Below are 14371 nucleotides of genomic sequence, written 5' to 3' on the forward strand. Positions count from 1 at the left end.
GATATACAATCAAGACACCAGCGTGATACTAAATTAAAAATATATATATACATAGATAGATAGATAGATATAGATATATAAATATTAATTTATAAATAATTCATTTATATAATATAAATTAATATATTAATGTAATATATCTATTTATATTTATATCAATATTTGTATTTATAAATATAAATATAAATACACTGTGTGTGTATATATATATATATACACACACATATATATATATATATATATATATATATATATATATACTGTGATAAACATGAGACAAGGATTGCAGATTAAAAATTTCTCCAGAAAGAAGTCCGAAAGTAGGAAAGTATGACAAGGATATTTAAATACAGACAAATGGCTAGCACTAATGATTATAACTTGAAAGTAAAAGACCATAAAATGAGAGCCTGAGCACAAACAAGGTGAGACCTGAAAACCAAAGAACCCTTTAGCAAGTTACAAGAATACCTTTGCTTTTGACTAGAAGGCTGGCTAATGAGTTGTGAGCTCAAATCCAGCCATCATTCTGCTTTACATGACATAACAATGAATCACAGTTGTCTGTACGATTGGAGTGGACCCAAATTTTACCAACCCCCTGTAACTATGTGTCTATTAAGTACCATTCAAGGTGCATAAAGCTTGAATAATAAGCTGCATAAAATTATGTAATTGATGGGATTCCAGACCAGTAGGGAAGAATATAGGAAATTATCAAGCTGAACCTAGATCAGCAATGGCATGGCACTATAAATATGGTCATCACAAGGGTTGCATATGAAATAAATCTGGTATAAATCTTTATATCATATTTAAAAGATATGCTAAGATATGCCCCTAAGCTTTAGAGAAGACAATCTACAATACTGTACCCTGTTCTGAGCATGACTCTTAAAGAATGTGAATCAACTACAGGAATTTAAGAGGAAATTAGCAAGCATTTTAATAGGTTTAGAAAGCATGACCTGCAGAAAAAGAAAGAACGAACTGGGACTGCTTAGTCTAAAAAGGATCAGAGTAAGATGATGAGTGGAAGTACATAAAATTCTTCAAAGACTTAAGAGGCTGATAATATGGAAATGGGAAAAATCTTGTTTTCCATATAAATAACAAGTGGGCCAAGGATTAAAGGCTTAAACTGGAGCAAGATGACTCAGAAAAGCCAGAAAGAAATCTTAAGGGAGAGTGAGGCACTGAAACGTACCACCTCTGTGAAACTGGGAGTTCACCATTGAAGGTGTCTTGAAGGTCTTTGAAAGCAGATAAACAATAGCAGCATCCTACTGTGTTTGATGTTCTTTCCAATGTCATAATTTTATAACTATGAATGAGCTGAATTTCAGCGAATTATAAAATTGAGAGCAAATAATCTGTATTTTACCAATTAATTACATGTATTTTCACGCACTCTTTCCTTGGATGAATTCAATGAAATGGATCTTGATTCTCTTCTTTCCTGATCTCATTTTTCTTTTTCCTTTTAAGAATGGTCATTGATAGCAATATAGTAGACAAAAACCATATATTTCTGTAACTACTGATTTCATGAATGCACCAAGCTTTTTTATCATATAGAGTAAGTATATGAAATACGTGATATAAAGATGAAGCACAATCTGCATCAACAGATGGAAGAAAAAATTCTGGTAGAAGAGAATTGCATGAATAACACACTTAAAAAACACAGTATAGAAAGACTAATGCCTCACCTTTTCCAGTGGTTTTAACTTGAAAGTTTTGAAAAAAATGTTAACTGAAACATTTGTTTCCCAAATTAATGCATATTATTTCCTTGAATCTTACTGTAAGAACAGTAGGATAAGCAAGCAACTTCACTATGCTTTTCTGAAATTTACCTCAAAAGAAAATGGTAACTTTGTAAAGAATTTAGAAAAAAAAAAAAATATATATATATATATACATATATATATATAAGAAGTTTTACATTGCTTAAAAAGGACTTGACCATCCTTTGTCTTTGTCTTTTTTTTTTTTTTTTTCCAATTTTAATATTGAAAGCTATCTGGAAATTTTAACAAAATGGAATTTAAAAACAGCTTAAACAGATCAAGAACACAGACATTCATCCTCTTTTCCAAGTATGTATCTAGTGATACAATAAAAATACACATAGTAGAGTTTCTACAGCTTAGGAAAGGCTAAGAGTCACTTCTTAATGAAATCTATACTATATGTTTCTGAGTTCATCAAACTTTTATTATATGAAGTTCTGAAAGGTGGAACATAAAAATGAAATTTAAATATCTTTCAAGAACAGTTTTTTCCTTCCTATTAACATCTAAAAGAGTTCAAGTGCAATATATCAGCACAACTTATTTTGAAGGATGTTCCAACAGAAAGTAGGAAGAAGTGTATGGAAATATATAATTTATATTGACTTTCTATTTGAATAATGAAGCCCTATAGCATACTTTCAGTTCAATCGATACAATTTTAAAAGTGAATGAAACATTTATTCTTTGGGAAGTCAGTAATGTAACGGTACATGTCAGAACAGTAAAAGCAAACTAGCTGAAAACATGAAATATGGAAAGCGAAGAAACTCTGAAGGAGAAAAACAGTACAGCATTTAAAGCCCTCAAGAACTGAAGAGAACATATGCAGAAATAAGAGAAAACAGGGGAATGGAAGAGAATGGCATTGCAAGAGACATTAACAGAGAACCTTAAAAAAATGCTCAAATTAATATTTCTATTTACTTATTTTTCTATAACTCATTCTATTACCCCAGTTACTCATTAGATTCCTCTGGCAAACAGACTTTTTGATTCTGATATGCCACGTAAAAAAAAAGGGGGGGGGGGATCATAATAATTGCTGTATTTTCAGTCTATTATTATCCCCATTATATTTTTGATGGACACTCAGCTAAATATTTTGTAAAGTGTCTTAAAAAAATGAAGTGCTGCATACTAATGTTACATGTTACTGCTGTGTACTACAGAACTGCTTGTCTATATATAGGAAAGTGCTGTTTTAGATACCAAAAAAAAATGTAGCTAAGGGCAAGGTAATAATTTTCTTCTGAACATTTTTTCTCCTGGATGAATGATTATTGGTTACTGCTCTAACATAATACACTTATACTCCGAGTTTAAGGCATTTACAAACAAATATGGCTATTCTAAGACTTACTTTATATCAACTGGCAATATTGAAGACTTCGGACATTACTGGGGACTGTTGACCTTCACAAAATCACTTGCAACTCTAGTTGTAGTAGACAACTATAAGCCTTCGTTTTATGTTTTTGTAAGAACTCATGCACAGAGATATAAATTGTATGGACATTTTGAGACTTACAAATGCACAGATGAGACCAAAATTGGGCTCACTTGACTAGTTTACTAAAGTGCTCTTCACACAGTCAGCAACTAATGTATCAGAGGTTGTATCCTTTGGAGTATTTACCATACCCTTAAATGAAAGAAACTAAAAGGGGTCAAGACTTTATTATTAATTGTAAAAGTATATGACACTTTTAATACAGAATAATTTTGTTGCTGTTTTGATGGCATTAGAATATAATCTTTACACCTTTAAAGAAACATATCATCTTTCTTTAAACCAGCTGACATCCTCAGTCTCAGATCATATATTTAATATTAAATTCATTGATAAGATGTGAAAAGTCAATTTGTAACTTTATATTCCTGCTTACACGACTAAATATTAAACAGAAATACCGCATGGCCCTAAGAAAAGCTAAGAAGCCTTACTCTGTCTCAATTTTCTTACTTTTCAGCACAAGTGAGTCTATTTCATTTTTTCTTTTTCTAATTTTTATTTTTCCCTTAGTTTTCAAATACTGCTAATTTGGTTTAATTTAAAGTTACATTCAAGCATTCCTCTACAACGATTACGTCATTTTATAACATTTTTAATCCTTTTTTTTTTTTTTTTTTTTTGTAGAATCCAGTAAGAATGTGTGGTTTTTTGAATGCTCAGAAATGGCAGTACTAAAATAAAGATTTAAAGATTTCTTTAAAATAAAGACTGATCAAGAATCAAAAAGGAGTAAAAGTGTCATAAATATCCTGAAAACGGAAAGCTTCTGGAGAACAGAGGGATGCATGGAGAGATATTCTAAGGGATGCCCAAGGACTCTGACCAGTAATGCTCAAGACCAGCAACTCAACGACGAATAAACTCATTTTTAAATCTCATTCTCCTAAACCAGCAGTGATCCCCCTTCTGGAAAAGCAGGTTGAGACCTAGCAAATGTAACGCTGGAAGGAGGGTGAGTGACTGCAATGATCAAGTACAGCAAAAATTCTAATCTCACCGTTCTTAAACAAAGCCCAGTATGCAAATTCACTACGGGCTGTCATTTACTGTGTCTTGCTACTGGCAGAAAACCACTGCAAAATAATAGAAACAGCATAACTTGAAAGTGGGGAGCGGAGTCATGGCAGGAAGACTGCCTCTTTCTGCAAAAGCAAGCTAGTAAGAGAACTCAAAGTATGTTTTCTGCAATCTTAGTCAACATTCTTTGATTCTCTAAATATTCTACTCATTTTTCTTTGTATGGTCTCCAAGTGATAAACAAACTGGAACATGGTGAATTCTTTTGTTCACATATGTGTTATTTAAAACAGAAGAAGTAATAATTGCTAAAGATGTTGGCTTTTTGAAACTGTTGGCTTTTTGAGTCTGTATGTAATAAGACAAGGCACTCTGTTGAAGTTAATTGTTTTTATTTACATATTAGAAGACTGATCTTTTACTTCACTTAACCAATCAATACCAAGATGTCACAGACTGATAATTTTATTGAAAATAAATAGAAAATACCCTATATTCCTTACATATATTTATATTCGTACACATACATAAACATAAATACAACTCCCCTGCATCAAAACTATACCTAAAAACTGTTTAAAACTCTGAACGACTCAAAAATTATTTGGCATTAGCATTCTATGGGATGTTTTATAAAGAACTAATACTGCATTATTCCTTCATCCTGCATCACGAACAGTGTCACCTTTGATGAGTTTTTCAGATTCCTATCAGCCCTAAATTTTCACTGTCCAAACCTATACTTAATATTAAAAAATGGGGAAAAAATGAACAAACAAAAACCTACCACTAAATGGACATAACAGCTATTAATGTCTGGAACAGTGAACTGAATTCAACTTACCAGTACTAATGCAATTTTCTCCATCCTTACTGAGCTTCCAGCCTTCATAACAGGAGCACTTGACAGTATTTTTATGCTGTTCACATACTTGACTACACTTAAGGTGTTTGGTACAATAATCCATGATTTCACAAGTTTTATTGTCTATACTAAGACTGAATCCTGCAGGGCAGGAACACACAATTCTTCCTCCAGGAACCACAGAACACTGATGGCTACATCCACCATTATTAAGTGAACATTCATCTGAAATAACATGGAAAAATTAAAGTATTAAAGACTGCAAGGGACATCAGTTATATTGTATACTTCTTAAAGACACCGGGTCTAATAAAACATATGAAAAGCCTCTAAGAAAAGCAAACTGAATTTTAAATCTGCTAAACAGCTTTGTATATTTATTTTTAAAATTATCTACATGTAATTTTTAAGTATTCAGCATTGTAGCTTTCCTGCAACCTTTCGAGATTTTAGCATGACAGATGTACAATACATATATATACACATACACACTCATCTTCACAGACTTTCACGCATATTATTTCTTTCACTAAAGAAACAGTGTCCATACAGAGTTAGCCCCAGGGTGATCTATAGAGAAATAAACACACATACATTAAAGTACTCCCAAGTACTTCCCTTGCCTCCAAATACTTGGAACTTCTGGGTTTGGGAGGGGCTCAGCTCTTAGTCATTGGGTATCTATATCATAAATGACTCGTTGTCAAAGACATATGTACAAGTAAGAATTAAAAATAAATAAATAACCAAAAACAAATAAGGATTTATTTATCCTTCTCTTCCATTAACAACTACCAGAGAGTACTATTTCTGCATTGTCTGTGTCAATGCTCTCACATTATATTATGCACATAACTGATGATCTGCAAAGCTCTCCTAAATGAATTGGTGGTGATTTGTGAAACCTTTGAAGAATCTGAATTTAAAGCATGGCAGTTGTGTACCGTGGTCTGTAAGAAAATCTGTGATCTCTGAAGCAAAAAAAACAAAACACTAGAATTACTCCTTACCTCACAGTACTACTGATAATCACAGAATCAATGGCAGTGCCAAACTGGTCCATTGTTGCACTGGAATCGAGGCTTCACTTTTATTTTTTAATCTATTTGTGTCTTTAGTTATTTTGTTTGATTCTACCAAGTTTTTGAAAGCCCTGTTCACTTGTGGTAAGATTTATAAAACAGTTTGCTAAACAAGAATTATTCCCTTCCCAATTAAAAAAAAAAAAAAAAAAAAAAAAAAGCAATAAAAATGACTTTCTTCTAATAGTCCTATGTTCAGATTTCTTTTTTTTTTTTTTTTAAAGACAAAAAAAAGGATCAAGCTCTTTAAAATATTTAACATGCAAAGGTGCAGCCTGACAAACCATACATCCTGAATATACTCTTCACCTTATGCTTGGGTTTGTTTTAACACTAAATAATTAACAACAGCTAAAATGCCTGTTGTTGACTAGCACACCATCTAGAAGTTGTAACAATTGTTAAAAGACAAGCTGGGCCCTATATTGTGTCCAACAGGATATAGATGCCATGATTGTCTACTACTAGTAGAGAGATGATTGTCCAAATAAAGCAACAGCACAGAAATAATATAAATTATCTTACGCTATATATTCTTTCACCTGGATTTTAAACGATGCACTAACAGGTGACAGTATGGAAAATTTGGGGCTACCACATAATTTTAACATATTCCAGAGGTACAGTGAATTTAACAATCCCTCTAACAGCACAGTCTGCAAACCAACAGAGCAAGACAATGTCTTGCCTTCTCCAGCAGGTTTTGCCCAGCCAGTGAACTCACTCAGCTACGCTAAACAATTAAGGTGACTCAGCGCAGCCCATTGAAGGGTCTCCTGGTGAAGACTGATTCTAGAGAGTGAAAATGCTTGAGAGCATCTTGAAATGATGTTACCATCAGAGAAATGTTAATGCCTTCTAGCCATCCTAATAGATTTCTTCATGATCTCCTATACAGCTACTGACAGGATTCCATCAACTCAAGCTTTTGTAATTTGAGAGAACTGCACATTAGGTTCAGTGCTTTCATTTATACCAGAGCCCCTTAAGTTGTTTACCTCCAGAAAATGAAAGACTTACCTATGCAGCTATGTTTCCCCATATTTGAAAAAAAAAAAAAAAAAGATCAAGGAGAAGAACAGCATGATTTAAATCAAAATAAATAAATAAATAAAAATCCTCACACAGGCTACTGTGATAAAATTTCAGTAAGATTAACATGAGAACTTTTGTTTGAAAGAAAATATTATGACAGACAGTATCAAGGAATCAGGAAAATGTGTCTAAAGCAAATACCACAAAGATCGCCTTCATCAGATCCATCAGGACAATCTCTTCTCCCATTGCAGAGCTTCTCAGGCTGTAGGCAGATGGAGGTATCATTAGCACAAGGGTATTTTGGTGGTCCACACATATAGCCCTCGCAATTATCCTCATCAGACTGATCCTCACAATCAATATCGCCATCACATAGCCACGCTTTGCTAATGCATCTCCCTTGGAGAAAAAAGACACAAAATAAACACAGGAAATCAGACTGGAAGCAAGCTTTGGAAAAAAAAAAAAAAAGTCAGTAACATTACACAGGATCAACCCTGACTTTTTCTGTGCTGAATATAAATGCTTACAGGCAGGACATATCTGCATAATGTCAGTTAAATATTCTAAATAGTACTGGTTTTTATTATTATTTATTTATTTATTTATTTATTTACTTCAGCTTTTCTTCTTCTCTCCTCATTTATCTTCTAGTCCAACAGCCTTCCATAGGAGCAATGTTTCAAGATATAACATTCTATTTATGTGGGTTTGGGGAACAAAATCTTTCTAGGAAGTATAAACAATACATTCCCAGAACACAACAGAGAAATGATTATCTTTTACACAGAATAACTGTAACAGATGAAACATCTGACAGGATTTTAGTATTACCAAAGCAGTGTTCAGATCTTTCAGTCTTTAAAAGGAAAAAAACACAACAACAAAACAGAAAAAAAACCAACACCTCTGTGCTGACCACTAATATTTAGAGATGCAAGACAGCCTTTTGACTGAGAACGTGGTAATGATCTTAAAAAAAACATACAGGTATTAACCTAGAATCACTGAAGCCAGGGTTTGTAACAGGTAAAGAATAACAGACAGTGAATGTATGTATGCACATACCAGTGTATATATGTGTGCACGTGCGCATAGTCATGTCCCAAACTGTATTTTTGAACTCAAGCATAAGCTTGTTACTTGCTAGCTACAACCAGAAAAAAAGCTGGTTTTAAATTTTGGTAACACCTGGACTGAAAAAATTTGATATGGACTTATTTCTCCAATTAATATGGAGACGTCAAATAGAACTGATTAAGAAGCTGATCTTGCACTGTGCTTCTGCCTATACTTAGAGAGGCTGTCTGGAATGGGAAAGAAGATCCTGGAAGCATGAAAACAACTGAGAACAATGCCTGTGGATGCCCAGCTAATGGCTGGTCATGATCAAGACATAATGCAAGACTGGTAACTGCAAACTGCTGCATAGCATGAACTAACGTGAATTTTTGTTCAGCCTTCCCAGTTTGGCAACCATATCTCCAACAGAAAATTGAGACTGAATATGACATTGTGGGGGAAGCAAGCGAGTGAAATAATCAGCTAGAATAAAATTCTCATCCCATTAAATGCACCCCAGTACCTGGTCCACTACAGGCCATCAGTTACTCTGTGTTACAAATGACATGGTCCCATATAAAAACACCTTGAAAGAAATTCTGTAGCGCTGTCTACAAAATATAGCACCCATCCCTAACTGTCATTCTACTATCTGCCATAACACAGTAGCTGATTTTTTTTAAAAAGAATTGTTTGCTGGTTAGCTTAAGATGAAAATAATGGTTCCTGTTTGTTGTCACCTTCTTTCAGTGGCAGAGGTACCATCTTCACAGAATGATACAATACGTTGGTAAAAGAAAAAAGAAAAAATATGTTTCTGCAGCATCCCACAAAGCTGCTTTCACTTTCGGTGAACAACAAAAAGAATTGAAATTTCAGGATCACAGTACAAAGAATGTGGTTTAAACAACAGAACATAATTTTACCAGTACAAAATCACATGAAAATTTAAACAGGGAGAGATGTTTCTACTTTTTCAGTAATGGTCAAAGTTCCAAACACCCTACCAAGGTGTCAAAGTCCCAAATATCCAAAAAAGAAAGGAATGAACAGACACAAGGAAATAAAGCTGTACTCATAACATGTACACTGTCTATTCTCACATGCAATCAAAATTGCTTCAAAACATGCCTATATTCATTATTATCTTGAAATGAACATTGATTTTATACATTATTCTAACACAGCAGTAGAATGAAAGCTAATGGAAGACATGAATACCGAGCAAATGCCAGGTCCCAAAGTAAATTGATGTTGCTTCTAGTAGAGAAGCAATCTGTTTTTCTTTCTTATTTTTTTTTCTTTAATCTTTTATACATACAAATGTTTACAGAGCAAATCAGTTTGCCTACCTTTCTCTTACCTTAATGAAGATATATTTTAAACTAAATGATTTAGCTACCACTATGACAGCTATGACATGTTCTTAAGTAGAATATACTTACAAGGAATTAATCTTTGACAGAATTCTAAAGAGACAGACCTAATGAAATATTATGACTCTCTTGAAATCATTACTTCAAATTCACTCAATTATTTTTGCTTTACTGCCCCTTACTGAATCTTACATTTTTGGTTTCTAGAAACCATTTCTATAAAATTCTATGATAAGTTAATTGCCTGAATGGATATATCTTTTCTTTGCCATACCTCGTTAGCGTAATACAGAAAAAATAAATGTAAAGTAGTACATCAGAAGTTCTGAACCAAGAACTACGGGTAAAAGACTCATTCAAATGCTTCTCCAGCTTTCCAGCTTTTTTTTTTTTTTTTTTTTTCCCCATTTTATACAACTGTTAGCAAGTACAACAGAGAATTAACTTTTTACACACCATTCAGTCTTTGTCAGTCTACCGAACCCAGGGAGTTTTTGGATTGATGATCTATTAAACTGTAGGAAAGATGCTTTGATGGACAGTTAATTGCATTCATTTCCCTCTTAGTGTTGCTCCTAACTGCTGAAAGCTGTAATGCCTTCCTAACTTATGGAATGGACCCAAACTCATTCACTCAAAAACGCATATGTTCTAAACTTACATGGTCAACAAAATGCAGCAACTACGCCAGTCAGTCAACGATCTTACTTGCTTTGTAGTACACACTTGAGACTTTCTTAAACTAATTTCTTAAACTAATTTCTGCTATTTAAAAGCTTTTTGTTCAAAGCAGATGCTTATAAATATCTCCTGGATGAAACAATAGAAAATTTTTTCTCATCTACTCATCCCATATCACAATCTTCCATTTTGACTCTTATATTCTGTATTCAGACAGTATTATTTACTGTTGTCCTTCTCTTCCAACATCACTGTAATGATCACCAACTGGTTACTTCCTCTCTGTGTACATTCCTTATTTTTCCACTCAGATAAATCCTACTTCTTCCTTCATTTTGTTTCCTCTGGTGTATTATTAACACATGGGGAAAAAAATGTACAAAATGATAGCCCACGGGATAGCATTAAAAATGGTAAGCTACAGAATTAACTGCTTCTTCAACAAAATACAAAAAGCCCTAAGCATGAAAAATGTACAATGCAGTTCAGATAATTCATTGCTTACTAAACTGAAGTATTCATGACTTTCTTACATTTGTGTTCAAAGAAGTACTTGAATACTACTATCATTAGAGCAATTTTTAAGTGAGATTGCACAGATTTTAGTTTTGGTCCAATCTGCAAGTAGGAAACAGAATAAAAAGTTTAGATTTTTGCAGTACATAAATCTGAGTTGAGGTACATACCTGTAAAAAATTGTAGGACAGAATCTGAATTTAGAATAGTTAGTTTAATTTTAGCTTAATCTAATTTAGCCTAAACTAACTTAGAAGTAGTCTAATTTAATTTAAAAGCAGAAAGTGGACAAGAAGCAGCCCAACAGCAGCTAATCTAAGGTAGTTAATGTACCTCCTACACTACTGCTGCTCAGAACTCTAACTTTGTTTATCACATCTCCACAAACAACTGCATGATGTTCCAGCAAAAATGAGAAATGTCAATCTGAAATCCGTTAATGTAAATTAACAGATTAATTTACCCTTCTTTTGAAGCAGACCTATTATATTTTGAATTAGTAAATTGGACACTACCACCTAGGGAAAAATTAGCCCACTTCTCTTAGTATGAAAGATTCTCACAAGTGTGAAGAGCTAGACATTATAATTTCTTTAAAATAATCCACAGAGCAAATGACGTTCTGAAACCTGAGAGAATCATGAGAGGATTATGACATAAACTATTTCTCATAACACCATTAATATTCATTTGTCCCACCATCCAGAATTAAATTGAAAAGTAACTAAATAAAAATTTGATTTTGCAGCTTCTTGTTACAAAGCATTACTAACATTTCTCCTCTGGAACAGCAATTTTGCTCCTTCCGGGACTGGTGGAAGGAAAACGATGAAAAAAAGTTATTGATAGAACTGTCAGAACTGATTCCAATAGTGATGGTTCCACACCACCACCAAGCATGATCAAGTTTTCCTATAAATGAAAGCCATATATCCTTAAATTCAGCAAATGTTTGATGAAAATACATTTTTTGCTGCCAGAGAATCCACATTTCATCCTCCATACCACAAACTGACTGAGACATTACACTCATTGCACATGATTATAAACATGGTTAAATGTATAATGAGGAAGAATAGTTTGAAACTATTTTAGCTTCAGAAAAAAAGATATTATACTTCATAAGGAAGTGCCTTTCTTCTTTCAGGGTTCTCATCAGGCTATTTTAGGGAAAAGACTATTCTGTTAAAAGAAAATAATCCTGTTTCATATTTTTTATTTTCATATTTATTCAGATGTTATGATTTCTGTAACTTTAAAAGCCAAGTAGCAGCAAGCAACCAAGCATTTCTAAGACATCCTGAAGTATTAAAAAATTATTAAAAATTAACTCTGTTCATACTGTAGATTTGAATAAGTATTTTACTATATCCATACACATTTGCAAATAGTCTTAGTCAGAGTTCACATAACTAATTTGCAACATTTATCATGCTCAGCTATAACACAGACACTAGGACATGCTCTTCTTTCCATTACTAATGGCAGCTACAATTACTACTAATTATATATATTACAATTTAAATTTTATTTTTAAAAGTTATTTTACCGCCTATATTTCATTAAGCTTTGAAATAAATTGAAAAAATGATTAATACAATTATGATCTATATACATTTCATATTCCTTTTAAGTGTGATTTTGCAAAATATCCTAATGTAAACATTAGCTAGTCATATTCTTTTCAGATTTTTAGAGCAAGTAGCAAGACTAGATATTAAGCATTCTCGGTGAATACATTTTTCTTTCAACGTTGTCATTATAATTTCCAATGCTGTAGTTCTAATTCTTTGAAGTCTTCTAACTAATTACTTTATATAATTTCAATGAAATCACTTGTAGTGCCGAAGACAGAAAATGGAAGAAAATACTTGGAATTTAAATCATTATTAAATGCTACATTTATATATTTGTTTTAATGTACTATCAAGAGAACAGTCACAGCTTTAATCTCAAAAACCATCCATTTTATATCATAAATCAGAAAACAGATTAGGGAAGCATATTCATGCTATTCTGGTACGCGTAACTTCAGTAGCATTAAACACTAAAACCACTATTCACATAGTACCTTTATGACCAAGTCACATGCAGAAACACAAACACAGTATAAGTGAGAGCAAAACATATTTGTGAATATATACCTGTACTCCTGCAGGAGAACTTTGTTTTTTCATCACACAGTCGTATGGTTCCATTACAGCCTTTTTCATCACTACCATCTTCACAGTCCTTTTCTCCATCACAGCGCCACAACTCAGGAACACAATTCCCATCAGGACTGCATTGAAATTCCTTCCCATTGCATCTTCCAGGAGAGGGAGTTTCTTAGAAAAATGAAAACACCTATTTCAGAGAGCGACTTAAGTCCCAATGTAATGTGGTATTGTATAAAAAGAGATGGGAGTGAACAAGGGAGGCAAATGAATAGTACCAGATCAGTTATTTTAATACACATAAATAATAATACATTTTCAAATATATAAAAATTAAGAATTTATGTACAACAATCCTGCTAACCCATCTGTTTGTATGAGGTCTGGAGATAGAATGCAGGATCATCAAAAGGACCAATAAAATCAAGTACAATTATTTTGTTGTGGGAAAATCTCTATGATTGATCACTATGATAGAAAACTATGAGAGAAAAATACATTAGCTTCCTTTTATCAGTTTATTCTTTATCCTTTGCCACAAGCATGGTCCCCTTCCTTCCCCACCCAAATATACACAAAGTATGACATTTGATGGTGACTGTAGTTTGTTAAAACATTTCTATGCTTCAGCAATACTATCAGAAATTAATATTGGCGTTATAAACTTAACGCCATAATTTGTAGTGTGTTTATTGCTAGTTAGGGACTTCTTCACTGCTTCATTGCTATTGGAAATACAAGAGAAACACAGTATGTAGCTTAACTAGGGTCCTTTGTTTGAATGTAAATTCAAAAAAAAATAATTCAAAAATGTAAATTCAATCCTTTGAATGTATAATAATACATTCTCTGTATTTACCAGTAATAAAATATGGGAAGAAGAAAATAGCTACCTTCCTTGGTGCAGTTTGTTTTTGTTTCATCACTAAAGTCTCCACAGTCATTGTCACCATCGCATGCCCAATGGCTTGGGATACATCTGCCGTTATAGCACCTGAACTGATCAGCAGAACATGAATGAATACAGCCCAGTTCATCACTTCCATCGCCACAGTCATCATCTGCAAATATTAATTTTTATTTTTTTTAATTTTAAAAGATACAAAATCTGAGTAAAAGATGTCAGGAGAAACAAACTATTTCTGAAAGGTGAGAAAAAATGAAGTGTGGTAAATAAAATAGTCTGTTTGTTAACTCCCCACAAGAGTACAGGAAACTTATTTCTAATACACAGAATTAGAGAATATCTTGAGTTGGAGGACACCA

General features: G+C 33.0%; 1 protein-coding gene across 1 annotated transcript in view; it reads right to left on the reverse strand.

Moving 5' to 3' along the window:
* The window catches only part of LRP1B (LDL receptor related protein 1B), a gene marked incomplete at both ends in the record, with an annotated part of 669864 nt that overhangs the window by 202282 nt on the left and 453211 nt on the right, over window positions 1–14371 (reverse strand). Inside the window, 4 exons of the mRNA XM_084288908.1 lie at window positions 5174–5419; window positions 7513–7713; window positions 13094–13276; window positions 13999–14166. Coding sequence (XP_084145034.1) covers window positions 5174–5419; window positions 7513–7713; window positions 13094–13276; window positions 13999–14166 — 798 coding nt within the window. The remainder of the gene's footprint in view (window positions 1–5173; window positions 5420–7512; window positions 7714–13093; window positions 13277–13998; window positions 14167–14371) is intronic.

This window comes from Netta rufina, assembly GCF_964035555.1.
Source record: "Netta rufina genome assembly, chromosome: 6".
Taxonomy (NCBI): domain Eukaryota; kingdom Metazoa; phylum Chordata; class Aves; order Anseriformes; family Anatidae; genus Netta; species Netta rufina.